At 46.4% G+C, this 27,524-nt stretch overlaps 2 protein-coding genes across 7 annotated transcripts in view; one reads left to right on the forward strand and one right to left on the reverse strand.

Moving 5' to 3' along the window:
* On the reverse strand, positions 1-15,746 carry PQBP1 (polyglutamine binding protein 1). Of its 4 annotated transcripts, none has more exons than XM_070741262.1 (7): positions 15,602-15,746; positions 12,292-12,401; positions 11,958-12,069; positions 9,923-10,032; positions 2,214-2,324; positions 2,014-2,074; positions 1-782 (listed from the first exon to the last, which is right to left on the reverse strand). In XM_070741262.1, exons 2-7 carry the CDS (start codon positions 12,356-12,358, stop codon positions 626-628), a joined length of 618 nt encoding a protein of 205 aa, XP_070597363.1. In that variant the 5' UTR covers positions 12,359-12,401; positions 15,602-15,746; the 3' UTR covers positions 1-625. The 4 variants fall into 4 exon arrangements, with proteins under 4 accessions (XP_070597363.1, XP_070597364.1, XP_070597365.1 ...); XM_070741263.1 differs by lacking the exon at positions 15,602-15,746 and adding an exon at positions 15,298-15,442; XM_070741264.1 differs by lacking the exon at positions 15,602-15,746 and adding an exon at positions 15,035-15,286.
* Positions 15,351-27,524, forward strand: part of TIMM17B (translocase of inner mitochondrial membrane 17B) — a 21,153-nt gene continuing 8,979 nt past the window's right edge. The window contains exons 1-3 of one of the 3 annotated variants that reach the window (XM_070741266.1): positions 15,351-15,563; positions 23,429-23,528; positions 24,613-24,676. In XM_070741266.1, coding sequence (XP_070597367.1) covers positions 15,538-15,563; positions 23,429-23,528; positions 24,613-24,676 — 190 coding nt within the window. In that variant the 5' untranslated portion in view covers positions 15,351-15,537. Of the gene's footprint in view, positions 15,810-23,428; positions 23,529-24,612; positions 24,677-27,524 lie in introns of all 3 variants that reach the window. The other 2 variants (XM_070741268.1, XM_070741267.1) reach the window with 2 other exon arrangements.

The following is a 27,524-nucleotide window of genomic DNA, read 5'->3' on the forward strand; positions in this document are numbered from 1 at the left end:
CAGCTTTGTATATTTTATTTATTCTTGTGAAAACATAATACAGATTTCTAAAGCAACAAGCCCAGGTGTCATCTGATCCTTTAAGCAGAATCAAAGAGCTCTGCATCTTTCGGCTACTCTGAGCTGGGGGAAGAGAGGGCGGGAAGGCGCATTGGCTTCCATCTCCTTGTCTTGGTTGGTCCTTAATGGCCAGACTCTACAGGTCTGCAAACGTTTTTCTTTATGCTGTGCAAATATTATAAAATGATCAAAATCGTTATATGGGAAAAAACTGAAGTGGATTTTCTCTCGACTTTTTTTTTAAAAAAAGAAATTCGTAGTGGGATGGGAGGAGGAGATGGAGACTGTCCCCTGCAGAGGTCAGCGGGTCAAACACGTAAACCCTTTTCTGCAGGGAGACACTGCCTCCTGAAAGACCCAAAGATTTTGGAAACTTGCAGCTTTTTGGAAGCCACAGAACAATAAAAATCAGCCCTCTCTTACTGCTGACAAGCCAGAGAGGTAAAGATTTGGAGAAACTACCACTGGCCAAGTCTGTAGTCCAAAGAGAGCCCTGCTCTTGCCGTGGGCCTTTCAGAACTTAACGCTCAACTTCTTTCAGGGATCAAAGGAAGGGTGGGCATTCTCATTCCTGCTGCTTGGCTCGAGAAGCTTCTGCATTCGCACGTAAGACTGCCCCAGGGCTTGGATAAGGGCGCTGCTGGAACAGCGGGCCGGCAGCTGTGGTATCTGCACCAGTCTTGGCTTCGTTTCGCTTGGGCAGCCCCGTGGACCAGGTTCCCCTTGAGAGATAGGAAAGATGCAGAAACAAAAGTGGGTGTCACTGGCTGATCTCCGATCCTGTCACTGGCACTTATGACTTTGCCTCTTGTTTTCTAACTTCATCTAGCCTTTGTCCTACCCCGCTGCACTCATTCTCCTACGTAGTTCTCAGCTCCTAAAGCAGCCTAAAGTGCTCGGTGACTTTTAAAATGCCTTGAACACCATAAGAACTGCCAATGCAATACTCAGATTGAGGATTCCTTTTCCCCAAGTGCATTATTTTACATTTGGAAACATTAAACTGCAGTTTCCATTGCTTTGACCATTTATCTAGTAAAGCTAAATCATTTACCATATTACAGACCCCTCCAGGAATATCAACCCTATTGCACACTTTAGAGTCATCGGCAAATAGGCAAACCTTCCCCTATGTCACTCACAAACATATTAAAAAGAATAGGACCCAGAACAGACCCTTGTGGCACACCGCTTGTAACCTGTCTCTGCTCAGAATACTCGCCATTAACAATAACTCTCTGATGTCTATGCTTCAGCCAGCTTGAAACCCATTGAACTATCCAGGGATTAAGTCCAATTTTCACTAATTTATCTATCAGCTCTTTATGTGGAACCGTATCAAAGGCTTTGCTGAAGTCCAGATAGGCAATATCCACGGCACCACCTTGATCCAACACCTTTGTGACATAGTCAAAGAAATCAATGAGATTAGTCTGACATGATTTGCCTTCAGTAAAGCCATGCTGATTTGGGTCCAATAAGTTATTGTTTTTTAGGTACTGATTTATCCTCTTTTTGAGTAGAGTCTCCATCATTTTAATTATAACTGATGTCAAGCTAACTGGCATGTAGTTACCAGCTTCTTCTCTACTGCCCTTCTTGTGGATAGGCACAACACTGGCCATAAGTCTAAAATATAGAATGAATAATTTAAAATGCCTGAATGCATATTAATAATTCTAGCAAGTGCCTGGAATATACAAAACTGCCCCATTATATCAAATTTGATCAATGAAAGCTATAGTCCAAAAACTATTTCTGATTAGTGAAATCTCTTTAAGATCCAGCTAGGATTTAATTTTTTTTTTTTTAAAAACACCCAACCAGCCCACTTCCTGTTGTCTCAATCCTGAATTTTGAAACATTTGCTCTCTCCCAGGGCCTACTGCTGATCTGCCAATCTAGTGGACTCAGCTTCAGCAGTAGAAGGAGCTTTCTGTTGAGCAGACTCACCGAGGAGCGTCTGAGTAAGCACTGGGGTCCATGGGATCAAGTTCTTCGTCCTTTCGGCTTGCTGTAGGAGACAGACAAGAGGGATGCCAGACTTTGATAATCACCTTAAGGCTAAGAGAAACCCATTCCTCCAGGAGGAGATACCGTATGTCTCTAGCCGAAACACGTCTGGGAGCTCAGAGTGGGGCCTCTGCTCTTACCCTTTTTGCTCTTCGGGTAGGGGGCCAGTTCTTCCCGCCGGTGATAGCGACGTTCCTTCACCTCTTCCCGCTCGACCTTATCATGGAAGCGTTCTATTTTGCTTTCAGCATCTAAAGGGGATGAGTATTTAATTTTTAGCTTTCTGGCAGCCTACCACTTGCCTTTTTCTTCTGCACTGTCATTTCTCCGTACTGAAGGAGCGGGTCCAGCAGTCACATGGGTTGCTCATGTCCAATCCGGTGGAACTGAGCCTAGTGTTAAAAAAGCTTGCTGGATCCGCCCCTTCCCCAGAATTCGCTCAGTTCGCATATCCTGCGGTTGTATTGTGATAGCTCGTTCAACATTCTAACACCTTCCCTTCGATCTTTTCCTTCAAAAGTAGTAAGAATTGTTTATCCTTATTTATTTACTTGCACTAATAGCGCCAGCCGTTTGTGGCTCGGCTTTTTTCCTTGGGAGAAGTTGCGGTTTCGTTTTCCCCCGGCTGTTTTGCCGTTTACGATCCCCGCTGCCGCTTGTGGATTCCTTTAATCCTTTGGCCTGGAGGTCTTGGTGCAAGTATTGATTCATTGATTCATTATTGTATTATTGTTAAAGGGCTTAAGAAATACCTCCTGCGGAGTGAGACGCTTGTTTCTAGTCTCCTGGACTTAGTCGATCGCTTCCCCTTTAAGAATTCTATTACGGAGCGATTTTTCGGCGCGAAGGCCTTCGCGCCCTTTTTAAATTTAGGCCTCTCGTGTTGGCCTTCTGCCAGCCGCGTAGGCCTCAGTCCACCGCTTGGATCCCGGAGTGGGCTTTGGGACGCTCAGGCTTAATTCTCCACCGGCTAAGCCTCCAACCAGAGTGCCTTGGTTACTTTAATTAAAGTTTAGGGAGGCTGGCCACGCTGTATTTGGGGACACGAACTCTGGGTTTGCCCAGATTGCCCTCAAGTCTCAGCGGCTCCGAGGCCTCGGAGCAGGATCCATTCCTCTTGGGAAGTCTTTGAAATTCTTCTCCCTAATTATTCAGTTATTTGGCTCAGCCTGGTCTTCTGTTAATTGTCAGACTATGGCTACTTTTCCCAAGAGAGGCACAACTAAAGGTCCCAGAGAGGCCAGGCCTACAGGCGATGAGATTACCAGTATCCCCCAGGCCTCGGCCTCCTCTTCTTCAGGGGCCCGCCCCTCGACCAAGGTCACCAGGGCTGAGAAGAGAAGGGACCTAGCCCTACAAAGAATCCATGACAAATCAGCAAAGCGTTTGAAAGTACAGGCCCAAGTACTCAGTAGTCAAGACCCCCCAGAGGCTTCTAGTCTGCCTCCTTCTGGGGTCCCTGTGTTATCTCTGGATGAGCCAAACCTAGACAGACCCCAACCTAACCTATGGGGAATAGGTCCAGAGGAACCAGATATTATTGAAGATTCCCCCCAGCCAGGATCCTCCCAGGCCTTCAGGGATTCTTCTGCCATTCCTGCTGATATTTCTAGTTTACCTCCTGAATTCCAATCTATTTTTTCTGTGTTATCCAAGGCCATTGATGCTAAATTCTCTACCATCAATGCGCTTCCCTTACCTCCTCCACCTCCTCGTCCCTCCCGCCCCTTGGGTTCTTCCCCAGCGGTTAGAGCTCCTATTCAGGATGATTCAGATTCCTCTCAGGACGAATATGAGGATATGGAGGAGGATGAGGATCCCTTTCAAGGCCTCTCAGATGATGAGGAATCCCAAATAAAGGTTCCTTCTCCAGTTACTATTTTTCCTTCTCAATTGTTCAAATCTCTCCTCCTCAAAGCTAGAATTTCTACGGGATTGGCGGCCCAGGAGAAACAGGCCTCCACATCCACTGATCCCCCGGAGGAGAATTTACCTTACTTCACAGAGGAACAGGAGGATAACGAGGTAATTCCTATGCCTAAATTGTTTAAAGATGCCTTACTTAAGCAGTGGGATTTCCCAGCCTCTGGGCTTAATCCCTCAACCAAGGACAAAAAATTGTACAAACTCTCCTCTTCCTATGAGGAGCTCCTATCCTTTCCTAAACCGGATGAACCTGTCAAGATCCTTCACTCGGCGGCTGCTGTGCCAGGCGAAGCAGAGGAAGTCCTCCGCCCAGAGGACAAGCGGATTGAACAAATGCTCAAAAGAGGATTCACCGCAGATTCCTGGGCCATTAAAAGTTCTGCAGCGGCTTCCTTTTTCTCCAGAGCCATGCTTCTGTGGCTTCGCCAACTTCAACAGCATATTCCTCCCGATGACTTGAGAGGTCAACAAGACTTCAACAAGGTCTTTGCAGCTGCTCAGTACGTGGCTGATGCCACTTTACAATCTACTAGATTTTCTGCTAAGTCTATTGCAGCTTCTACAACGGCAAGAAGACTCCTATGGATTCGCCCTTGGCAAGCGGGAGTACGCCAGAAGTGGCAGTTATCTCTGGGACCCTTAAAGCGCGACCTTCTTTTCGGTGATCTTCTGGATCCACTCCTCACGGAAACCACGGACAAGAAGAAAGTATTGGGTCCAACCACCAAAAAGGCTACCAAAACGCAGTCCTTTCGTTGCCCAGGGCGTCAGCAAGATCAAGCGGCTTCCTATCAGAGATCTCCAGGTCAGTATTCCCCCCGCTTTCGTTCCCAAGGTAGGAACTCCAGGGGCAGAGGTTTTCGCTTCCAAAGGGGAGCGTCCTCTAACAGGGCTTCAAAGAAACCTAGATGGTAATTTTTCCTCAATTCCCATAGGTGGTCGCCTAGCCCATTTCGCCTCTAATTGGCGTCTCACCTCCAAGGACCCCTGGGTCATTGACACTGTTCAAACAGGCCTTCTTTTAGAATTTATTTCTCCCCCCCCGAAACGTTTTATTTCCTGCCCTTCTCCCAGGTCCTCCTCAGATTGTAACCGTATGGAGGAGGCCATTTCCCACTTATTGTCCATCAGAGCCATTCAACCGGTTCCCTCCGGTCAGAAGGGTCTAGGTTTTTATTCCATCCTATTTATGGTTCCAAAATCCTCCGGAGGTTGGAGAGCTATTTTGGATTTAAAGAAGCTGAACCTATTCATCAAATATAGGAAGTTTAAGATGCACTCCTTATCATCTATTTTGGCCGCCATCCACACGGGAGATTTCATGGTCTCCTTAGACCTCACTGAGGCCTACCTCCACATTCCTATAGCCAAATGCCACAGAAAATTTTTACGTTTCTCCTTTCAAGGCAGGCATTTCCAGTATAGGGCGATGCCATTTGGCCTTTCCTCGGCCCCTCGGGTCTTTACAAAGCTCTTGGGGTCCCTGGCGGCCTATATCCGGGCGTCTCCCATTCACATTTTATGTTATCTTGATGATATTTTGATTCATGGGAACTCCCTAGAGAAAGTGAAAACAGACCTTTCTGTCACCATGTCAGTTCTTCAGGACCATGGATTTTCCATCAACTTTGACAAAAGTCATCTCCAACCTTCCACATCCATCTTACACCTGGGATCCATTATTAATTCAGAATCCTCCCAGGTCTTTCTCTCTCCTGAGAGAAAATTCAGTATAGGGGAGTTAATTTCTTGCATTTTATCTCAACCTTCAGTATCCATAGTAACCCTGTCTTCCCTTTTGGGGAAGATGGTGTCATGCATAGGCATCATTCCCTGGGCTCGCCTTCATGCTAGGGAACTACAGTGGCTCCTATTACCCTTTCAGAGATCGGGGCACAGCAACTCAAGTCGTCGCATTGTCATCCCACCAATTGTTCGCAGATCCTTCAAGTGGTGGCAGTCTCCGGCCATGGACAAAGGATCCCCGTTCAGGTGCCCGGATCAATTTGTCATCACCACAGATGCCAGTCTATCGGGATGGGGCGCCCACGCCCAGGGGATGATAGCCCAGGGCACGTGGTCCCCGGAGGAAGCTTCCAAGCCAATCAATTGGCTAGAGTTAAGAGCCGTTTCGCTGGCTCTGAAGCATTTCTCTCCTCGCATTCCCAACCGGCACGTTCTCATTCTCACCGACAACATTGCCACAAAAAGCCATATCTGCAGACAGGGGGGCACGAGATCCAAGGCCCTCATGAGGGAGGCCCTCAAGTTAGGCCTTTGGGCGGAAAAACATCTTCGGTCGCTCCTAGCCGACCACATCTCGGGGAGCCTCAACATCCAGGCGGATTGGCTATCTCGAGCAACGATAGACCCAGGAGAGTGGAACCTCCATCAAGACCTGTTCCATCAAATCAGCCTCAGATTCGGCCTACCAGTTCTGGATCTCTTCGCGACCAATGCGAACGCCCAACTCCCTCGCTTTTTTTCCAGATTTCCATCCCCGGGAGCGGAAGCAATCAATGCCCTCCGGAGCCCATGGCCTCCAGGCCTACTTTACGCATTCCCTCCAATTCCAATTCTCCCGGACGTGATTCACAAGGTCCTCACCGAGAGGGCCCGAGTAATCTTAATCGCCCCTCATTGGCCCCGCCGGCCCTGGTTCGCGGATCTCCAACAGTTGTCCGTCCAGGACCCTTGGCGACTCCCCGTTTCGGGGGATATGCTGCGGCAGGGGGCCTCATTCCATCCAGACCCGGAGTGGTTCCACCTCACCGCCTGGCTGTTATCAGGAGAGACTTAGAACTGCGTGGTCACGACCCCGATACAGTGGAGGTCATTTTAAAGGCCAGAAGGGGTTCGACCAATCGAATCTACGACCACACGTGGTCCAAGTTTCACCAGTGGTGTCTACAGGAAGGCCTCTCTCCCCTGTGCATTCCCATACACAGAATCATTTCCTTCCTTATGCAAGGTTTCCATAAAGGACTTTCCACCAGCACCCTCCGGCGTCATCTGGCGGCCATTTCCTCTGTCCTAGGGGGGCCCCGCAGACAGCCTCTCCGCTCCTTTCCAGAAGTTCAGGAATTCCTCAAGGGCATAGCCAACCTCAGACCTTCCAAGGTCCACAGGTATCCATCCTGGGATTTGCCACGGGTTCTCCATTCCCTCACGCAGGCACCATACGAACCCCTAAAATCGGCGTCCCTCAGGTACCTATCCTTTAAAGTAGCATTCCTGGTGGCTATTACCTCTGCCCGACGCATTTCGGAGCTGGCTGCTCTCTCAATCAGGCAGGACCTTTGTCAATTTCATCAGGACAAGGTAGTCTTGCGACTGGACCCCACCTTCTTACCCAAGGTCAGTTCCATGTTCCACAGAACTCAGGATATTGTCCTACCTTCCTTCTGCCTCCAACGAGACCATCCCTTGGCAATTAGATGGCACACCCTGGATCTCATTAGAGCGCTGAGAATCTATATCCAACGCACAGGACCCTTTCGGAGGTCAGAAGCACTTTTTATAGCCTATCACCCCAGAGTCATGGGTGCCAAAGTGTCTTCAACAGTAATAGGCCGTTGGATCAGAGGGACTATATCTAAGGCCTACGAGTCGGCCTCCCTCTCAGTTCCAAGGAACATCACAGCGCATTCCACCAGGAGCGCAGCCACCTCGGCCGCTTGGGCGACTCAAGCCCCGTTGGAGGAGGTCTGCAAAGCAGCCACTTGGGCCTCGCCAAATTCCTTCATCAGGCACTACAAGATTGACTCTTACGCTTCAGCGGACGCTGCCTTCGGCAGAAGGGTACTCCAATCCGTTATCTCACACGATAGCAATCTAATCCCACCCTAGGGACCATCTATTGGGTATGTCCCATGTGACTGCTGGACCCGCTCCTTCAGTACGGAGAATAGGCGTTGATTGCTTACCTGAACGCCTCTTCTCGTACGGTGAGCGGGTACAGCAGTCACTTCCCGCCCTTGTATGTGTCTTCTTTACCTTCCTATAACCTTTTCTTCCTCTAACAATGAGAGTTGAACACTACAGAGCTTCACAGCTGAGCCTAGTCTATGGATTCGCGAATTCTGGGGAAGGGGCGGATCCAGCAAGCTTTTTTAACACTAGGCTCAGTTCCACCGGATTGGACATGAGCAACCCATGTGACTGCTGTACCCGCTCACCGTACGAGAAGAGGCGTTCAGGTAAGCAATCAACGCCTATTTCCTATTGGTTGCTCTTAAACAATAATGTATGTAAATAGAGACCGGACTACAGCAAATAAAGGTAGTCCTTGGTTAGAGAGCACAATTAAAACCACCAGCTTGAATGAACCAGTCACAACACGGAACTGCAACTTTCCGTATGATCTTAGTTCAGCTTTCTTTTACTTTACAACCCCCCGAAAATTGTAAATGCTAGTATTGGTAATAAAGTTAATTTTCCATCACTGTTGCTAAATAAGGCAGTCACCCTAATCCTAACCTGTAAATTTGGAAATCTTTTTGAAAAAAAACTGCTGCATAAGCAGCAGAATCAGTAGCCACCTAATACCACCTCAATAGCTCCAAAATGAGTTAAGTATCAAAAGATGTACTGCTCCTTGTGAAAAAAAGGGAGAGAAGGTCTTGAGGCAGTTTTAATAGCTTTTCAATGCTGATGAACACAATACAATACAATCATCTATTTCCTTTCACATGAGATTGTCCACTGACTACTTGCTGTGATGCAACAAGCAACTGTGGCAGAGAATAGATGAAGCTACCCCTTTTCACAAAATCAGTACAGTATTATCTGTTAGATGACTCCAAATAAAATTGCTAGTAACTAACCCCACACTTCCATTATCACCACTCTTCCTGATTGTACATATCTTCTGTATGACCTCCTATTTCAAGATAGGGAGAGAGAGGGAAGGAGGGGGTGGAGGGCAAACAGAGAGGGAGAGAAACAAGTGTGGTTCACTTTGCTGGCAACAATTAGAGTGGGATATTCTGGTATATTTCAAGATTTTAGACAGCTATTTTTTTTAAACTTCTGATATTACAGTTGAATCTATTCCCACCTCAAAGTAATGGAAAAATACATCACTCAATTTCAATCCAAAAGAGATCTAGAGTTTCCTTTTCCTTTAAAAGTGGAGGGAGGGGGGAATTCGTATCAACATTCATGGTTTCATTTAGTGACCATTTTATTTAACTGAGTTGGTTCCAATTGTGGTCTCTGAGGACTACCTGTATACAGTATACTTACCACTTCTGTACATTTTTGTTTAAGAACAGCCAAAATATAATGCCAGTGCCAAAGGGGTGTTCAGAGGCCACATCCAGTAGGTTTTCCATCCCTACTTTGTAGCCTTAGGCTTATGTTCATTCTCACCAGAGGCCAGATCAAATTTTCTCTGCTTCCGGAGATTAATTCCTCTAATAGTTTAAGACAAATTTATACTTTCCCTTTTATGATCTATACCAGTGATGGCGAACCTATGGCACGGGTACCACAGGTGACACACGGAGCCATATCTGCTGACACATGATCCATTGCCCTAGCTCAGGTCCAATGTGCATGTGTATGCTGGCAGCTGATTTTTGGCTCACACAGAGCGTTTTTTGGTTGCAGAGAGCCTCTGGGGGGATGTGGGAGAGCGTTTTTATCCTCCCCCCGGCACCAGGGGTGGGTGGAGCCTGGAGAGGGTGAAACATGCCTACTGGGCCCACCAGAAGTTGGAAAACAGGCCATTTCCGGCCACCAGAGGACCTATGGGGGTGGCGAAAGCTGTTTTCACCCTTCCCGGGCATTGAATGGGTGTGGGCACTCACACATGTGCAATAGCACACACACATGCACTTTTGGCATCCAAGAAAAAAAGATTCAGCATCACTGATTTATACCTACACCCAAAACACTATATAAAACAAAACATTCTTACCTAAATTGTTCTTCAATTTCTTGGCTGCTTTGGTCACCACAGAGTTGGGATCGTTAGGTGAGAGCCATGAAACCAGATCACTTTCTATGTTCCAATAATAAGGGAGACAGCTACAAGCAGGAAAGAACTATATTTGTTAATACTAGAGCCAATGGAAATAGATCTAAACCCAAAATCTCCCCATTCTCCAAAAACACTAAAATATATTTTCAACAATTTTTGTAAAAAAAACACTGGCATTTAACTTCAGAAAATGGGATTTATTTTAGTTAGACTGCCTTTTTCCACAATTCCCTACTCACAATTAGGTGATTAATTGGGGATTAGTTTTCAACTGCTATTGGGCGTTCAAGAAATAAACTCTAGCCTAGCCCTTGGTAGAATAGCCGTGAAGATATTCAGATTCTGAGAAAGATCAAAGACATTCAGATTCTAGAATGATCCAAATGACACTGGTAGTGATTTCCCTATGACATGCTACGAAAGCAACGGTTGGACTTTTAAGCAGCAGGATAGGTAGCTTGGTTAAGAAAACAAACACACGGATCAAGTTACATATCAATTCAGAGTTTTCACTTATTGCATGAATGACCATATTTTGGACACCTTATGCAAAGTCTTAGCTCTCTTGAAAGGTCTACAATGTTGGCAAAGGTGGGAGGAAGCAGAGAATGATCAGCAGCAAGCTGAACAGACTCCGTTACAGCAGTAACGGGTGCATCATTCACTCTTCATCCAGGAAGACCTGAAGGACCAAGCTGGAGAAAGATTATCCTAGGGAAAACTTTTTTATGCGATCGTTAAGAGTCAACACCAACTTCATGTCACATGATCATCATCATCATGGTTAACACATAATTTTCAGACCCAGAAGATTTCCCACTCAACCTAATAAATGCCATCTATCATGTAAACATAATAAACAGCTTATTTGGTAATATTGACTGGACGTTCTTTTCTCAATGTTCTTCAGGAAACCATAAAAGCTTAACTTTTCAGAAAGGCATCTAGCTACTTCCACATTAATTAATTAATTATTGATTGATTGATTGGATTTGTATGCCGCCCCTCTCCGGAGACTCGGGGCGGCTAACAGCAACAATAAAACAGTGTACAATAGTAATTCAATACTAAAAATGATTAAAAACCCATTAATATAAAAACCAAACATACATACAGACATATCATGCATAGAATTGTAAAGGCCTAGGGGGAAAGAGGATCTCAATTCCCCCATGCCTGACGGCAGAGGTGGGTTTTAAGTAGCTTACGAAAGGCAAGGAGGGTGGGGGCAATTCTAATCTTTGGGGGGAGTTGGTTCCAGAGGGCTGGAGCCGCCACAGAGAAGGCTCTTCCCCTGGGTCCCGCCAAACGACATTGTTTAGTTGACGGGACCCGGAGAAGACCCATTCTGTGGGACCTAACTGGTCGCTGGGATTTGTGCAGCAGAAGGCGGTCCCTAAGATAATCTGGTCCGGTGCCATGAAGGGCTTTATATGTCATAACCAACACTTTGAATTGTGACAGGAAACTGATCGGATTATATTGTCTTTTGCTTTTATATCCTATTATAGTAATATTGTATGTACCCCAAGTGTCTAGATTTGGAAACATGTATGTCATAGTAATAATACTCTGCTGGACCAGAGATGTGAAGAAAAATAAAAAACTTTGCCATCTCAGTGATGGCTAGACAGCACATGGTAGCCTTCTAGAACCATGAAATTTTTCCTCATTTCAGAGATCAGCTAAGACAGGGTGTCAAACTCATGTTGTCACAGCGGCATCACATGACATATCTGGACTTTTTTCTCCTTTGCTAAACCGGACCTAGACGTGGCCAGGACATGGACAGCATGTGATGCATCCGTTCAATGGGCCGGGAGTTTGACAGCTAACAGATGAGCTGACAGAACCAGAAACATCTTCCTGATTGGGCACCGATGAATAGTAGTGCCAAACCTGTGAGCACCGATTAAAAACACTCTGATAGAAATCATTTGCAGGCCCTACTGAGCACTCACTATATGCTTACCAAATAGGGTCGATGACTTTGTACCAGTTTGGTGGCAGGTTCTCCATTCGTGTGGCTTCATAATCAACGTGATCATCATCATAATCTTCTGCAATTATTTCCTCTTCTGGCTCTTATGTGGAAAGAAACAGGATCAGGCTTGCAAAAAAGATGGGGTCAAACACAGGTGGCAAAATTGCACAACCCAGAATGGATACCAATTTTAGAGAGGCAAAAATGACTTGCAAACTAATCAGCTCTAGTTCCTGGGAACTATCCCTGATGATGCTCATTCTTGGTTTATAGCCAGCTTTTACAAGGTACCTCCCTCCTAATCCCACCCCCCTGTACTTACCAGGTTCTACATGCTTCAGCAGACCTCGCCTAGCTAAGCGGGACTGCAATGCCACCGGCAGAGGCATCAGAATGGAGCAGATGTACAAAGTTGCTTTTCCAATCACTTTTCTATATTTGAGCAGAGAGAGAAATATCATAATTACATTTTGTGCTTGTCACAGCTCTTTCCAGAACATGCACACTCTCCATAAGTTTTCATATCAGAATTCTTTAATACTATTTCTCAGAATATATGGGATTCAACTTCTAGGGTTGATAGTAGATATAATCCATCAGGGATCACTTTGGAGTGGTTTATGTCCCTCCCCCGGTCTCCTTGCACTTCCCTGGGAATCAAGTAAAAGCTTTTAAAATGTATTGGACTGTCTTTCACCAATTTCATCAGAATTTGGAATGACATAAAATTGATAGCTTAGTGACTGCTCCACTAGAAGAATGGAATAGGAAATCCGTAAGACAGCTAAATTTTTAAAATTGAAATTGGGTGTTGCAATAGAATCTTGCAAGTTTAGCCTACAGCTTAGGAATCTTCTGATCCAATTCTTACCAAGCTGATGAATTTGCTGTCAGCTCATGTCAGACTACAGCCAGGAGTGTTCAAACAAAATACTGTACTCGTTGTATAGAATCATCCCCTAGAAACAACAGCTCTGATCCAGCTGGTGCAATTTCCCATATACAGGTAGTCCTTGAGTTACAACAGTTCTTTAGTGACCAAAGTTACAATGGCACTGAAAAAAGTGACTAATGGCTGTCCTTTTAACCATTATGACTTTTCCAGCATCCCCACGATTAAGTGATCAAAATTCAGACATTTGGCAACCGATTCCTATTGATGAATGTTGCTTTGTGTCCCAAGATCATGTAATCCCCTTTTGCGACCTTCTGCAGAGGAAAGTCAATGAGGAAGCCCGATTCACTTAAAAGGGTTATTAACTTTGTCAACTGCAGTGATTCACTTAAAACAACTGAGGCCAGAGGAAAAAAAATGGGTCAAAATTCACATAACAAACGTCTCAATGACATAATTTGAGGACTCAATTGTGATAATAAGTCAAGAACTACTTGTAAAACGATATTTACTCTAACCATGATTTTTTTTAAAAAGTATTTTAATTTTTATTAGCTCCATATTCATACATATATCAATGCATATACCATACAAACATATCCATGACATATATTATTGTCTTTCTAGCTGGTCTCTTTTATATTCATATAAGCATCTCTATCATGTTAATAAATTATCAATCTGTATTCATGCTTCACTTTTTCACTCTCCTACTCTCTCCATCTCTCCCATCTCCCTTCCATACCCTCTCTCCATTCTTCCTTCCTTCCTCCCTTCACCCCACCTCTACCTCTCTCCACTTACTTTGGAACCAACTACCCCCCTCCTATGTCTGTACTGCTCCCACCCTACTGGCCTTCCAAAAGGCCATGAAGACCTGGTTCTGCCGGCAGGCCTGGGGACAGTGAGTGTTAACGGCCAACCTATGATTTGCTTGGTACGTATGCAGTGAAGGGCTACCAAAATTTTTACTACCACACTGTAAGCGTGGCTTATGCATTTTCTTTCAACATCTCTCAGTGCAAATTGGGTACTTTTGGGCGGAGCTCCATTTTTGCTACCCCACTGCGTTTTACACACACACACACTACGGGCAGCAGCCCACCTCTGTACATATGTGTGTATGATTGTTTAATTAAGAGTCTTTTATCATTCTTTGTTAGGTTAATGGGGATTTAACTTTTTTTTGCTAATTAACATTTGACTTTATTGTAATTGTATCCTATTTTTATTGTTGTAAACCACCCTGAGTCCCATGAGATTGGGCGGCATCTAAGTCAATTAAATTACTTTCTCCCTCTAAACCTTGACCTATATTACTAACTAATTATACTCTTTTAATTTCCCATCTCTAATAGTATTTTTACAATATATATCACCATTATATCCTTTAGTTGCTGGTATACACTTTAACACTAATATTACCTTTCCCTTACATTCTAGTTTTGTCATCTGGGTTAAAACATTTCTTTATCACTCCTATTTTTTTAAAACTTTGTGCTCATTTTACCTCAAATTCTAATTATATTCATTTTCTATCCAATTATAGAACTTCATCCAAACATTACTTTAACCGTGGGGTTTTTTTTAAATTAAGTCTGTCCTTCTATAATCGAAGAGCACAAATACCAGGCAAGTTCTTTCCATTTTTAACCTATTTTTATCTCACTTCTAAAATTCCAAATATACGACGTTTGCTCATCTTATTGATTATCGTTTCTGTGCAAGAAAGGATCCTTGAAACCTTCTTCGTTTAGGCCAGGGGTGGGCAAAGTTGGCTCTTCTATGACATGAGGACTTCAACTCCCAGAATTCCTGAGCTAGCATGTTCGGCTTAGGAATTCTGGGACTTGAAGTCCACAAGTCATAGAAGAGCCAACTTTGCCTACCCCTGGTTTAGGCTCACAATAATTCTCGCCAACAGTCACAGTTGGGAACCTCTACGTTCCCTCAGCCTCACCTTCTTATCGCGCCAGAGTCCTGCAGCTCCAGAAAACCCCGCCCCCTCGCAAAAACAAGCTGTGGCCGTCAACCGGATTCAAAGGAGCTCCCGGAGCCACGTGCACGTGACACCGGTCCGCCAATTCGCGGCTCAACAGAAATTCCTCCGGCTACGCTTCCAAGCCCCCCTCGCCTCGTCAAACGTCATAGTTAAATAAAACCAACCGACCAATCCCCGGGGAAGAAGGCTCAATTAGGTCCACCCTCGCGTCGGGGTCCGCTTTTTAGCCTATCATAGCTGGGTTGCTGCTCCTCCTCCGGTAGTGACGAAATACAGTTCCTCCTTTGACCTCCTCCTCCCCCTCACGCCCTTCGTATTTTCACCAAAGGAAAACACGCGAGAGAGGGAAACGGCAGTTTACTAGAGCTGCAGCCGGCCGCGCGGCTACTTCCGATCCGTGTTTTAACTCCACCCCCTCTTGTGTTCCTTACCCGTCAATAATGATAATCAGAGCGTTCGAAAACCACACCCCTTGGTTGCTTCTGGGAGGGAAACCAACCAGTGAATGAAAGTTAGGCTTAACCTTCGGTTACCTTCCGAAGCGCGAGCGCTGTCGACCCCTCGCCACGTGCACCCGGCCGGCCAATAGCCATTGCTCACGTGACTCGCCCGGAGGCAGTCCCCCCCCTTTTTTTTTCGCGTGTGCTAACCGAGCTTCAAGGCCGGGCGCCATGGAGGAATATGCCCGGGAACCTTGGTAACCGAGGCGCCGCGGGTGGGTGGGCGCGGGCCTACCTTTCGTAAGGCGACCAAGCGTCTTTAGCTGGCCGGTTTCACCTCCTTCTCGAGGCCGCGGGAAAAGCCGAATTTGGGACCCGCCGTCTCCTGGCTCCTTTAGAGTTCGCCCCTCCTTCCTTCGGCTGCTCCTTTCCCTCGGTGCGGGAGGCAGGGGGGCCCATCCGCTTTTGTAGCCCGTCACAACAGCCCTGCGAGGTAGCTCAAGGTCAGCGGGGGAAAAACCGAACCGGCCTCCATCTCATGTGGAGAAGGAATTGTGAACCCGCAGTCCAAACCTGGGTTGGGACCACCTTGGCTTTTTTTTTTAGCAATGGCATTTACTCTTCTTTATATATACTTAAAACGCCTTTCCTTCCCTCTTTTTGCTCCCCTCCTGTTACCAAAGCGGCAAGGTCGCAATTAGAAGCATTGCATGAAAGTCACAAGGGAAACGAGCAGAACCTCTTGGCCAGGATGATAGACGTCTCTGTGTGTATGTGTGTGTGTGTGTGTAAAATAGCTCCAAGGTCACCCCGTGAATATGAAACCCGTCGGGTTTCCTTGCTCCATGTCCATCTCTCTGCCCGCTCTCTTTTTAAGAATGTACTTTTCTGCTGCCTTCTGGGTGTGGAGGGCTTTGGGATCGCTGCTGGTACTTGAGCATCTTCTCTTTTTTGCTTATTCGCTTCCATATCTTTGTCAATTAACAATAGCATTTAGACATATACAGTACTGCTTCTCCCTGTTTACAAAATCAGCCTATTGCCCCCAACAATAGGCCCTCTGGGTCCTCATTTTACCCACCTTGGAAGGATGGAAGGCTGAGTCAACCTTGAATATTATGAAATCTGTCGGGTCTCTCTCTGCGGGCTCTCTTTAATAATTGACTTTGCTGCTGCCTTCTGGGAGAGGGCTCTGGGATCGCTGCTGGTAGTTGAGCATCTTCCCTATTTTGCTTATTTGCTCCCATATCCGTGTCCAATTTATTTATTCAATTTTTTTATGCCGCCCTTCTCCTTAGGGCAGCTTACACTTGTTTTAACAGAGCCAGCATATTGCCCCCACAATCTGGGTCCTCATTTTACCCACCTTGGTAGGATGGAAGGCTGAATCAACCTTGAGCCGGTGATGAGATTTGAACCGCTGACCTGCAGATCTAGCAGTCAGCTTTAGTGGCCTGCAGTACTGTGCTCTATCCACTGTGCCACCTCGACTCATAGCAATAGCATTTAGACTTATATACCGCTTCATAGTGCTTTTACAGCCCTCCCTGTAATCAGCCTATTGCCCCCAACAATCTGGGTCCTCATTTTAGCCACCTCGGAAGGATGGAACGCTGAGTCGATCTTGAATATAATGAAACCTGTCGGGCCTATCTCTGTCGGCTCTCTTTAAGAACTGACTTTTCTGCTGCCTTCTGGTGTGGAGGGCTTTGGGATCGCTGTTGGTAACTTGAGCACCTTCCCTATTTTGCTTATTCGCTCGCATGTCCGTGTCAATTCAGAACTTGCAGATTAATTTTGTTTGAAATTAACAAGAGTAGTGAAAAAAAGGGACTTAGGACCATTTTTCATACTTTGTTGACCATCCCCACGGTGACACGATCAGAATCCAGATACTTGGCAATTGGCTCATATTTACGACGGTTGCAATGTCCCTGGATCAGGTGATCACTTTCAGACAAGCCAAGGTCAATGGGGAAGCCAAATTTATTTTATTTGTCAAACAGGTATAGGATAATAGTTTGTATAAACATAATATAAATAGTAATGATAAAAGAGGACAATAGGACAGGGACAGTAGGCACAATGGTGTGTGACAGTAGGACAGAGATGGTAGGCACAGTGGTGCATTAAGATTAACTGTGTTACTAACTGAATGGTATTCGCTTAACAAATATGTGAAGGGTCATAACATGGGGCAAGGTCACTTAACAAATGTCTCGCTTAACAACAGAAATGTTGGGCTCAGTTGTGATCATAAGTCGATGACCCCCTGTGATGGTGGTGTTAACAACCCCTTTTATCTTTTATTCAGAGGGACATTTCATATTTGTGGCGGCATTTCAACATGTGTACTGGAATGTTTAAGATCAATATCAAATATCAATATCTGTATCAAATAACTTTATCATGTATAGAGTGCTTTCAGCCTCATGTAATTTCTGCAACCCTTAATGTTCTTGAGTTGTCTGATAGTTTTATTTGTGAGCCCAATCTTGGGTACTGGTGATGAGTGTAACTCTGGCCCTGGACTCAGGTTGCTGCTGCTTAACGCCAGGTCGGTGGTAAATAAAGCTCTCCTCATCCGGGATTTGATCCTGGATGAGGAGGCCGACCTGGCGTGTATTACCGAAACCTGGCTGGGCCCGGAGGGAGGTGTTCCTCTCTCTGAAATTTGCCCAGCCGGGTTTCGGATATGGCATCAACCTCGACCCCAGGGAAGGGGGGGAGGAGTGGCTATTATAGCCAGGGAGAGCCTTTGCCTGCGTAGACTCATTGCTCCGGAAATTGCAGGTTGCGAGTCTCTCTTGTTGAAGTTGGACTTAGGGGTCCAGGTGGGCTTACAGTGATCCCCCGTTTATTGCGTCCCCAACCATTGCGAACAGGGTACTTCGCTATTTTTCAACCCGGAAGTCAAAATACCATCTACGCATGCGTGCCCGTGGGCACGCAAGCGTAGATGGCAACCGGGAGATCAGCTGCTGGGCGGCTTCCCTGAGTCTTCCCCCTCTTGCTGGCGTCAGCGAGGAGTTTCCCCACCGCCCACGCAAACTCCTCGCTGCCGCCCGCCCTTCGCCCGCCCACGCCGTTCATTCTCGCCGCTTTCGAGCTGAGTCCGGGAGCGAATTCGCTCCCGGACTCAGCTCGAAAGCGGCGAGAATGAACGGCGTGGACAAGCCGTTCCTTGCCGTTCGTTCTCGGCGCTTTCGAGCTGAGTCCGGGAGCGAATTTGCTCCCGGACTCAGCTCGAAAGCGGCGAGAATGAACTGGCGTGGACAAGCCGTTCCTTGCCGTTCGTTCTCGGCGCTTTCGAGCTGAGTCCGGGAGCGAATTTGCTCCCGGACTCAGCTCGAAAGCGGCGAGAATGAACTGGCGTGGACAAGCCGTTCCTTGCCGTTCGTTCTCGGCGCTTTCGAGCTGAGTCCGGGAGCGAATTTGCTCCCGGACTCAGCTCGAAAGCGGCGAGAATGAACGCTGTGGACAAGCCGTTCCTTGCCGTTCGTTCTCGGCGCTTTCGAGCTGAGTCCGGGATGAATTCGCTCCCGGACTCAGCTCGAAAGCGGCGAGAATGAACGGCGTGGACAAGCCGTTCCTTGCCGCTTGCTATCGGCGCTTTTGAGCTGAGTCCGGGAGCGAATTCGCTCCCGGACTCAGCTCGAAAGCGCCGAGAGCCAGCGAGCGCCGAGAGCCAGCGCCCCCCGGACCACCGCCTGTCTCCTGCTGCCCGGTTTAGCCAGGACACGAGCAGCGAAATGACTTGGAGGAATGTGAAGCTGAAACCGGCCGGTTTCAGCTTCACATTCCTCCAAGTCATTTCGCCGCTCGTGTCCTGGCTAAACCGGGCGACAGGCGGTGGGCTGGGAGCCGCAGGCGAAAGGAGCTCGGGCATTGTTCTCCGGACCCCGCCCGCAGCCTGGAGAGGGAAAGGGCCGCCGCGGGGCTGAGCGGGCGGGGTCCGGAGAACAATGCCCGAGCTCCTTTCGCCTGCGGCTCCCAGCCCACCGCCTGTCGCCCTAAAGCGGGGTGCGAAATGACTTGGAGGAATGGGAAGCTGAAACCGGCCGGTTTCAGCTTCACATTCCTCCAAGTCATTTCGCCGCTCGTGTCCTGGCTAAACCGGGCAGCAGGAGACAGGCTTTGAGTTTTTGGCTGCGGGGGGAGAAGTAGGACTTTCCTAACTCCCTCGCCCCGCAGCCAAAACTCAAAGCCTGTCTCCTGCTGCCCGGTTTAGCCAGGACACGAGCGGCGAAGTGACTTGGAGGAATGGGAAGTCCAAATCGGCCGGTTTCAGCTTCCCATTCCTCCAAGTCATTTCGCACCCCGCTTTAGGAGTCAGCGGAGAACGGCGCAACTGTTTTAAAATGATCGGAGCTTTCCAATGAGTCCCGAAGACAAACGTGTCTTCGGGACTCATTGGAAAGCCGCGCGGGTGTTTTAAAAGGTCCCCGCCGACATGGGGGGCTCGCTAGCACCCCCCCAAACCTGGGTTGGGGGTTCGGGGGGTGCTAGCGAGCCCCCCATGTCGGCGGGGACCTTTTAAAACAGCCCCGCCGCCCCCAATCTTCGGCTCCTCGCTAGCGCTGCGGAAGTTAAAAACATCATCTGCACATGCGCAGATGGTGTTTTTACTTCCGCAGCGCTACTTCGCGAAAACCATGCCTCCCAGCTGCGTGTCAAAAGCCCTGCCTGTGCTACTCGAGGAGGTAGCCGGGTTGGCGGTGGAGTTCCCCGGACTCATTGTCCTGGGGGACTTCAACTTGCCGTCACTCGGCGAAACCTCTGGGTTGGCACAGAAGTTCATGGCCACCATGACAGCCATGGACCTGACTCAAGTAGTACAGGGTCCGACTCACGAGGGAGGGCATGCGCCTGACATGGTATTCTTTTCCGAGCAATTGAGAAATGGTCTGAGACTAAGGGGCTTAGAAGCATTGCCTTTGTCATGGTCAGACCATTTTCTACTACGGCTTGACTTCCTGGCTCCAATCCTTCCCCGCAGGGAGGCGGAACCAATGAAGATGTTCCGCCCCAGACGCCTGATGGACCCAGAGGGCTTTCAGACGGCGCTTGGGGTTATTCCAGAGGCACTCATCCACAGTTCGGCGGAGTCTCTTGCGGAGGCCTGGAATACGGCTGCTGCGGAGGCTCTCGACCGGATTGCGCCTTTGCGACCTCTCTGTGGCGCTAGACCCCGTAGAGCCTCATGGTTCAACGAGGAGCTCTGGGAGTTGAAACACCAAAAGAGACGTCTAGAGAAGCGATGGAGGAAGAGTAGGTCTGAATCTGATCGAACACTTGTAAGAGCTTTTATTAAGACTTACAAAGTGGCGCTCAAGGCGGCAAGATGCGCGTACCATGCCGCCTTGATTGCATCAGCGGAATTTATTACTTAGATTTGTATGCCGCCCCTCTCCCGCCCGGCCGCTCTGTTTAGGGTGACCCGCTCCCTTCTTAATCAGGAGGGAGTTGGGGAGCCCTTGCAGAGTAGCGCCGAGTAGTTTAACACGTTTTTCGCTGATAAAGTCGCTCAGATCCGGGCCGACCTCGACTCCAATTGTAAAACAGAGTCGACTGACAATGAGTCAGTCGAGGTGACTGGGGCACGTACTTGTCCACCTGTCTGGGAGGAGTTTGATCTGGTGACACCTGATGAAGTGGACAAGGTCATTGGAGCTGTGAGTTCCGCCACCTGTCTACTGGATCCGTGTCCCTCCTGGTTGGTCTCGGCCGGCAGGGAGGTGACACGGAGCTGGGCCCAGGAGATCACCAACGCTTCCTTGGGGAGGGGAGTTTTTCCAACACTCCATAAAGAAGCGCTTGTGCGCCCCCTCCTCAAGAAGCCTTCCCTGGACCCAGCCGTACTTAACAACTATCGTCCAGTCTCCAACCTTCCCTTTATGGGGAAGGTTGTTGAGAAGGTGGTGGCACTCCAGCTCCAGCGGTCCTTGGAAGAAGCCGATTATCTAGGTCCCCAGCAGTCGGGTTTCAGGCCCGGTTACAGCACGGAAACCGCTTTGGTCGCGTTGATGGATGATCTCTGGCGGGCCCGGGACAGGGGTTTATCCTCTGTCCTGGTGCTCCTCGATCTCTCAGCGGCTTTCAATACCATCGACCATGGTATCCTTCTGCACCGGTTGGAGGGGTTGGGGGTGGGAGGCACTGTGCTTCAGTGGTTCTCCTACCTCTCTGGCCGGTCGCAGTCGGTGTTAGTGGGGGGTCAGAGGTCAGCTCCGAGGTCTCTCCCTTGTGGAGTGCCTCAGGGGTCGGTCCTCTCCCCCTTGCTATTTAACATCTACATGAAACCGCTGGGTGAGATCATCCAAGGACATGGGGTGAGGTATCATCAATATGCCGATGATACCCAGCTTTACATCTCCACCCCATGCCCAGTCAACGAAGCGGTGGAAGTGATGTGCCGGTGCCTGGAGGCTGTTGGGGCCTGGATGGGTGTCAACAGACTCAAACTCAACCCGGATAAGACGGAGTGGCTGTGGGTTCTGCCTCCCAAGGACAATCCCATCTGTCCGTCCATTACCCTGGGGGGGGGAATTACTGACCCCCTCAGAGAGGGTCCGCAACTTGGGCGTCCTCCTCGATCCACAGCTCACATTAGAAAACCATCTCTCAGCTGTGGCGAGGGGGGCGTTTGCCCAGGTTCGCCTGGTGCACCAGTTGCGGCCCTATCTGGACCGGGACTCATTGCTCACAGTCACTCATGCCCTCATCACCTCGAGGTTCGACTACTGTAATGCTCTCTACATGGGGCTACCTTTGAAAAGTGTTCGGAAACTTCAGATCATGCAGAATGCAGCTGCGAGAGCAGTCATGGGCTTACCCAGGTATGCCCATGTTTCACCATCACTCCGCAGTCTGCATTGGCTGCCAATCAGTTTCCGGTCACAATTCAAAGTGTTGGTTATGACCTTTAAAGCCCTTCATGGCATCGGACCAGAATATCTCCGAGACCGCCTTCTGCCGCACGAATCCCAGCAACCGATTAGGTCCCACAGAGTGGGCCTCCGGGTCCCGTCAACTAAACAATGTCGGTTGGCGGGCCCCAGGGGGAGAGCCTTCTCTGTGGCGGCACCGACTCTCTGGAACCAACTCCCCCCGGAGATCAGAACTGCCCCTACTCTTCCTGCCTTCCGTAAACTCCTCAAAATCCACCTTTGCCGTCAGGCATGGGAGAACTAAACATCTCCCCCTGGGCACATTTAATTTATACATGGTATGCCTGTGTGTGTGTCTGTTAGTATATGGGGTTTTTAAAATCTTTAAATATTTTAATTAATTGAATTATTTATGATTTGTTTTACACTTGTTGTGAGCCGCCCCGAGTCTTCGGAGAGGGGCGGCATACAAATCCAAATAATAAATAAATAAATAAATAAATAAATAAATTACATTCTCAAGTTACTTCACACAAGCAAGTCAGTAAAAATGTATTTTTAATACATTTGAAATGGAATGCGATGATGCATGGACATTTGTAAATATAAATAAAAGCAGAAAATTCACATGAATTTGTTGTCACTGAAGTGAGGTTTTTGAGAGGGTACTAGTAGTAGAACAACTACGGGTGATATTCTGTTGCAACTGTTCTACACTTTTGTATATCTGTCTATACTTAGGCTGGTAAATTATTGATTACTTGTTTGTGTGTTGTGAAAAGGAGCTCATTTATTGGCTGTCAGTCCCAATGTTTTCATTCATTCATTCATTCATTAGATTTATATGTCGCCCCTCTCCGCAGACTTGGGGCGGCTAACAACAGTAATAAAACAGCATATAATAATAATCCAATACTAAAAATAGTTAAAAGCCCATTATTATAAAAACCAAACATACATACACATATACCATGCATAAAATTGGGGAAAGAGTACTGTATCTCAATTCCCCCATGCCTGGCGGCAGAGGTGGGTTTTAAGCAGCTTACAGTTTTTCATTTATTATATTAAAAAGTCAGTTATACATATCAGTATAATATTGAGATAGTATAATACTTGAGAAACATTTAATTTAAATACTTTTAGTATTTAATTAAACATAATTTTTTAGCATAATACAGAGCTTCCTATGTGAAGAGGCTACAGTACACTGACTTGTTTCTATCTGACAGCCCCTGGCGGATAGTGGACGACTGTGGTGGTGCCTTTACTATGGGAATGATTGGCGGGGGTGTCTTTCAGGCAATCAAAGGCTTTCGCAATGCTCCAGTGGTGAGTTCTACATATATTTTATTATCTGTTTCTCCCTTTAAGCAGCAACTAATGAGGAAATGGAGTATATGGAGTCAGAATTCTTGTTTCAGTGGCATTTGCTATAATTCATTTAGAGGCAGTGCTGGGATTTAATGTAAACTATTATGCTTTATGATTTAGCAAAATTTGAAAAGATGATTATTTGCATCTATATGCACCCTTACTGTTCTGCAATCTTGTTACTTACTATTGATTGAACATGGAATTTCTCTGTTCATCCAAACAGTTCATTCTTAATTTCAGTTGTTATTGTTTGATTATTGGGAAGCTTGTTTCAAAAATACTTTTCATTTTCCTCAGCTTGATACCCTCTAGGCCAGAGGTGTCAAATTCACGGCGTGCGGTCCAGATGCATCACACACTGGCTACACCCAGCCCCCCTCCCCCCAGTTTAGCTAAGGAGGAAAGTTGTGATATGTCACATAATGACATGACACTGCGAGTTTGACAGCCCAACTTTAGGGGGTTGGGTTACAATTCTCATCTGCCTGGCTTTTTATGGATGATGGTGTTTGTATTCAATACCTCTGAAAGATTCCAGCCCAGGGGTCAGCAACCCATGACTCTGGAGCCGAATGTGGCTCTTTCATCCCTCAGCTGCAACTCTCTCACTCAAAATATGCATCAATGTGCCACACCCATCAATGCATAATTTATTAGCTTTTTGACCCCCAGTAGGCTAACCATGAATAATTCCAAGAAAACAAAAGTTTCAGAAGAAAACAGAATCTTTAACTCTACTATATATGCTAGTTTTATGGCCGCTCAGGAAATAGTCAGGCACTGGAAAAGTTTTGTGGCTCCCAGTGTTTTCTTTTCTGTAGGAAACAGGTCCAAATGACTCTTTGAGTGTTTAAGGTTGCCAACCCCCGTTCTAGCCTAAAAGGGCTGACTGTAATGAGAGAGGTTCACATATACATTTTTCTTTGCTAACCACTGAATCCTAAAATGTGAGTTCTGTGTGCATTACTTGAATTATGAGTGTGAGGTTCATTAACCAAAAGAGTTTCTGCTTCTTCTTTTCCCCCAAAAAACCATTCAGGGGGTCAGGCATCGATTCAGAGGCAGCATCAATGCTATCAGAGTCAGAGCGCCACAGATTGGAGGTAAGATAGAGGGTTTTGCAGGGGGGAATGAGTGTCACGACAAGGGTTTCCAACATCCAGACTGTGGCCCACTATCAGGTCGCAGCCTGTTCAAGACCAGGCCGTTGTAGAGATAGGCATGTGAAGCTTCACTATCACAAATGGCAGACAGGTGCTTGTGCGAAGCTCCATTCGTGCAAGCGGAGGGTTCTTGCGCCTGTGGGCAAAGCACCATTCACATGAATGGAGCTTCGTGCATGAGTGCAAGTGCTAGCCACTCACATGCCCCCGCTCTTCTACCCTCCTCCCCCAATGCCGGGCTTGCAAAAGACCAGGAAGAACCAAAATCAAATTCTGACATTGTTGAAGCAGAGGAGTGAATTTGGATTAGTCTGCTTCAGCTTGACCTTTAGTATGTCATTTTTTGTTATAAGGATTTTAGTGTCTGGAAAAATGGAGAATATAAACTTGGGTCAGGGATATACAAAACTGTGTAGTCTATTTCCAGAATGTTCTGATGCTTCTCTATAACAAATTGATGTAAGAATTTGAGAGAAATGATTTATCCATTTCTGCAGGTGAATCTTCTGCAGCAAAAAGACCTTTGTCGTCTTCTAGATTACAGACAAAGTATACTGCTCAAAAAAATAAAGGGAACACTCAAATAACACATCCTAGATCTGATGAATGAAATATTCTCATTGAATACTTTGTTCTGTTCAAAGTTGAATGTGCACAACAGCATGTGAAATTGATTGTCAATCAGTGTTGCTTCCTAAGTGGACAGTTTGATTTCACAGAAGTTTCATTTACTTGGAGTTATACTGTGTTGTTTAAGTGTTCTCTTTTTTTTTTTTTTTTGAGCAGTGTATTTTTTGATGGTTCAGGTGAAGAAAACTTAAATATCACAGGCATGGACTTTGCATTTTGAAATTGGTTAATCCGATGGCAGGGTGGGCTGGTGGTGATCCTTATGCAGATCCTTATGCAGATTTCAGAACTCAGCAAGCCATCATGTAAGAATCATCTGTCCCAGTCTGTGATGAGGGAGACAGAGAAGCAGGTGGCAAAAGTCAGAGAAGATAGATGATATCAGACAGAGAATGGCTTCACTTAGCCCAGAGTGCATTTGAACTCTTATATAACTTAAATTATTCTGAATAAAGTGGAGTGCCTGGTTGGAGTTCTTTCCTAATCCTGGTATGTATTTTTTAAAATAAATACTCTGGGCAATGGAAAGGGGGAATTAATTGAGAAATGTTTATTTTCTGAAATCATATCCAGCTTGGTGGCCTTCAGGTATATCAAACCAGTTTGTAGAATTTCTAGCATAGCCATACTAGCTTGATATATTGGACGTGGAAATCCAGCATATCTGGTAGGCATCAAATTGGGAAAGGTTGGTTTTTCTCTTCTTGAACATTTCAGTCCTATAAAAATTTGTGTAAAGTTAAGATAGACCTCAGGTTAGGATTAATTCATTCAACAACTGTTTGACATTATGATGACATTGCACAAGGAATATACTTGAGGTCCTTGAAGTTCCAGTCATTGCAACAAAATTCACATGCTTGCAACCATCTCACATTTTATGATGGGCTGTGGCATCCTGCAATCACATGATCACTGTTGTTGACCTTCTCTGCCAGCTTCCTATAAACAAAGTAAATGGGGAAGCTGACAGGGAAGGTTACAAGTAAGTCTCTCTCCCCATCCCAACCCCCATGGCCTTCCGTTCACTGGCACTCACTATTACTCTCCTTCCCTGGCCTTCGTGTGCTCACACACATACTTTATACGCTCTTTCCTTAGCCTTTATAAGCTTGTGCTGCTTTGGAACACACATGCGCCAAGCCTCCTAATGCAGCCCAACCCCCTGTGCCAGTCCACGTTCCTTACCTGGGACTTCCTTAACTTCTGACTTAATCACCCATGTGTCTTGGGCTTATGATGACAACTAGGATTGGCCTGGATTGTCGTTAAGTGATGTGGTTACACGACATCATGCTTTACAGCCACATCATTTAGCGGTAGTAATCTGGGTCCCAATTTCCATTTTGCCTTAAGAATTACCAGTACTGTAATATTAATTTCTAAGTTCATATTATAGGTAGTCCTCCACTATGCCACAATTAGGACTGGAATGTCTGTCATAAGTTGTGGTTTTGCAACAATGTTTATGGTGGTTATTAGTGAATTACTGTGATGGTTAAATGAATCACGTGGTTGTTAAACAAATCCAGGTTCTCCAGTGGTTGCTTTGTGCTTTTTTTTTTTTTGCTGGAAATCGGTAAAAAAAGTTGCAGATCATGATCCTGTGACTGCAGGATGCTGTAATCCATTATAAATGTGAACTGGTGGTCAAGTACCCAAATTGCAATCACATGACTTAATTACTTGCATCTATAAGACCATTACTTGTAGTAAGCTGCTATAAGATCTTTTTGCTTATAGTGAGCTATTATGAATGCTATACCTGTGTAACAATTTGTAGAATGAGATCACATGTTTAAAAATACCAATGTAAACAATAAAATCAATTAAGTCATTTACATTTTCTTATGTTTTCTTGCTTATTTATACGATTCTACTGTCAAGAAATTGACACAACATTTGAGATTGCAATACTTTGTAAAAAAGAAAATTTGTTTCTGTCTTTCAAGGTTCAGGTGATAAATTTAGAAATTAATTGTTCGGGAGGTAGAATCTGAATTGCTGCTCCTCTTTGAGGAGCTCTTGAGTATTTTTGGCAATAGCTTCTAAGATTCTGGGGTGTTTCTCCGTACTGAAGGAGTGGGTCCAGCAGTCACATGGGTTGCTCCTGTCCAATCCGTTGGAACTGAGCCTAGTATTAAAAAAGACTGCTGGA

This window comes from Erythrolamprus reginae, chromosome 2, assembly GCF_031021105.1.
Source record: "Erythrolamprus reginae isolate rEryReg1 chromosome 2, rEryReg1.hap1, whole genome shotgun sequence".
In the NCBI taxonomy this organism is placed as follows: Eukaryota; Metazoa; Chordata; class Lepidosauria; order Squamata; family Dipsadidae; genus Erythrolamprus; species Erythrolamprus reginae.

Coding starts and splice junctions, on each gene's coding strand:
- PQBP1 (XM_070741262.1), bottom strand. CDS start 12,358: ATGCCTCTGCCGGTGGCATTGCAGTCCCGCTTAGCTAGGCGAGGTCTG. Junction 10,033..11,957: donor AAAGTCATCGACCCTATTTG/GTAAGCATATAG, acceptor TCCTGCTTGTAG/CTGTCTCCCTTATTATTGGA. Junction 783..2,013: donor GCTTACTCAGACGCTCCTCG/GTGAGTCTGCTC, acceptor CTATCTCTCAAG/GGGAACCTGGTCCACGGGGC.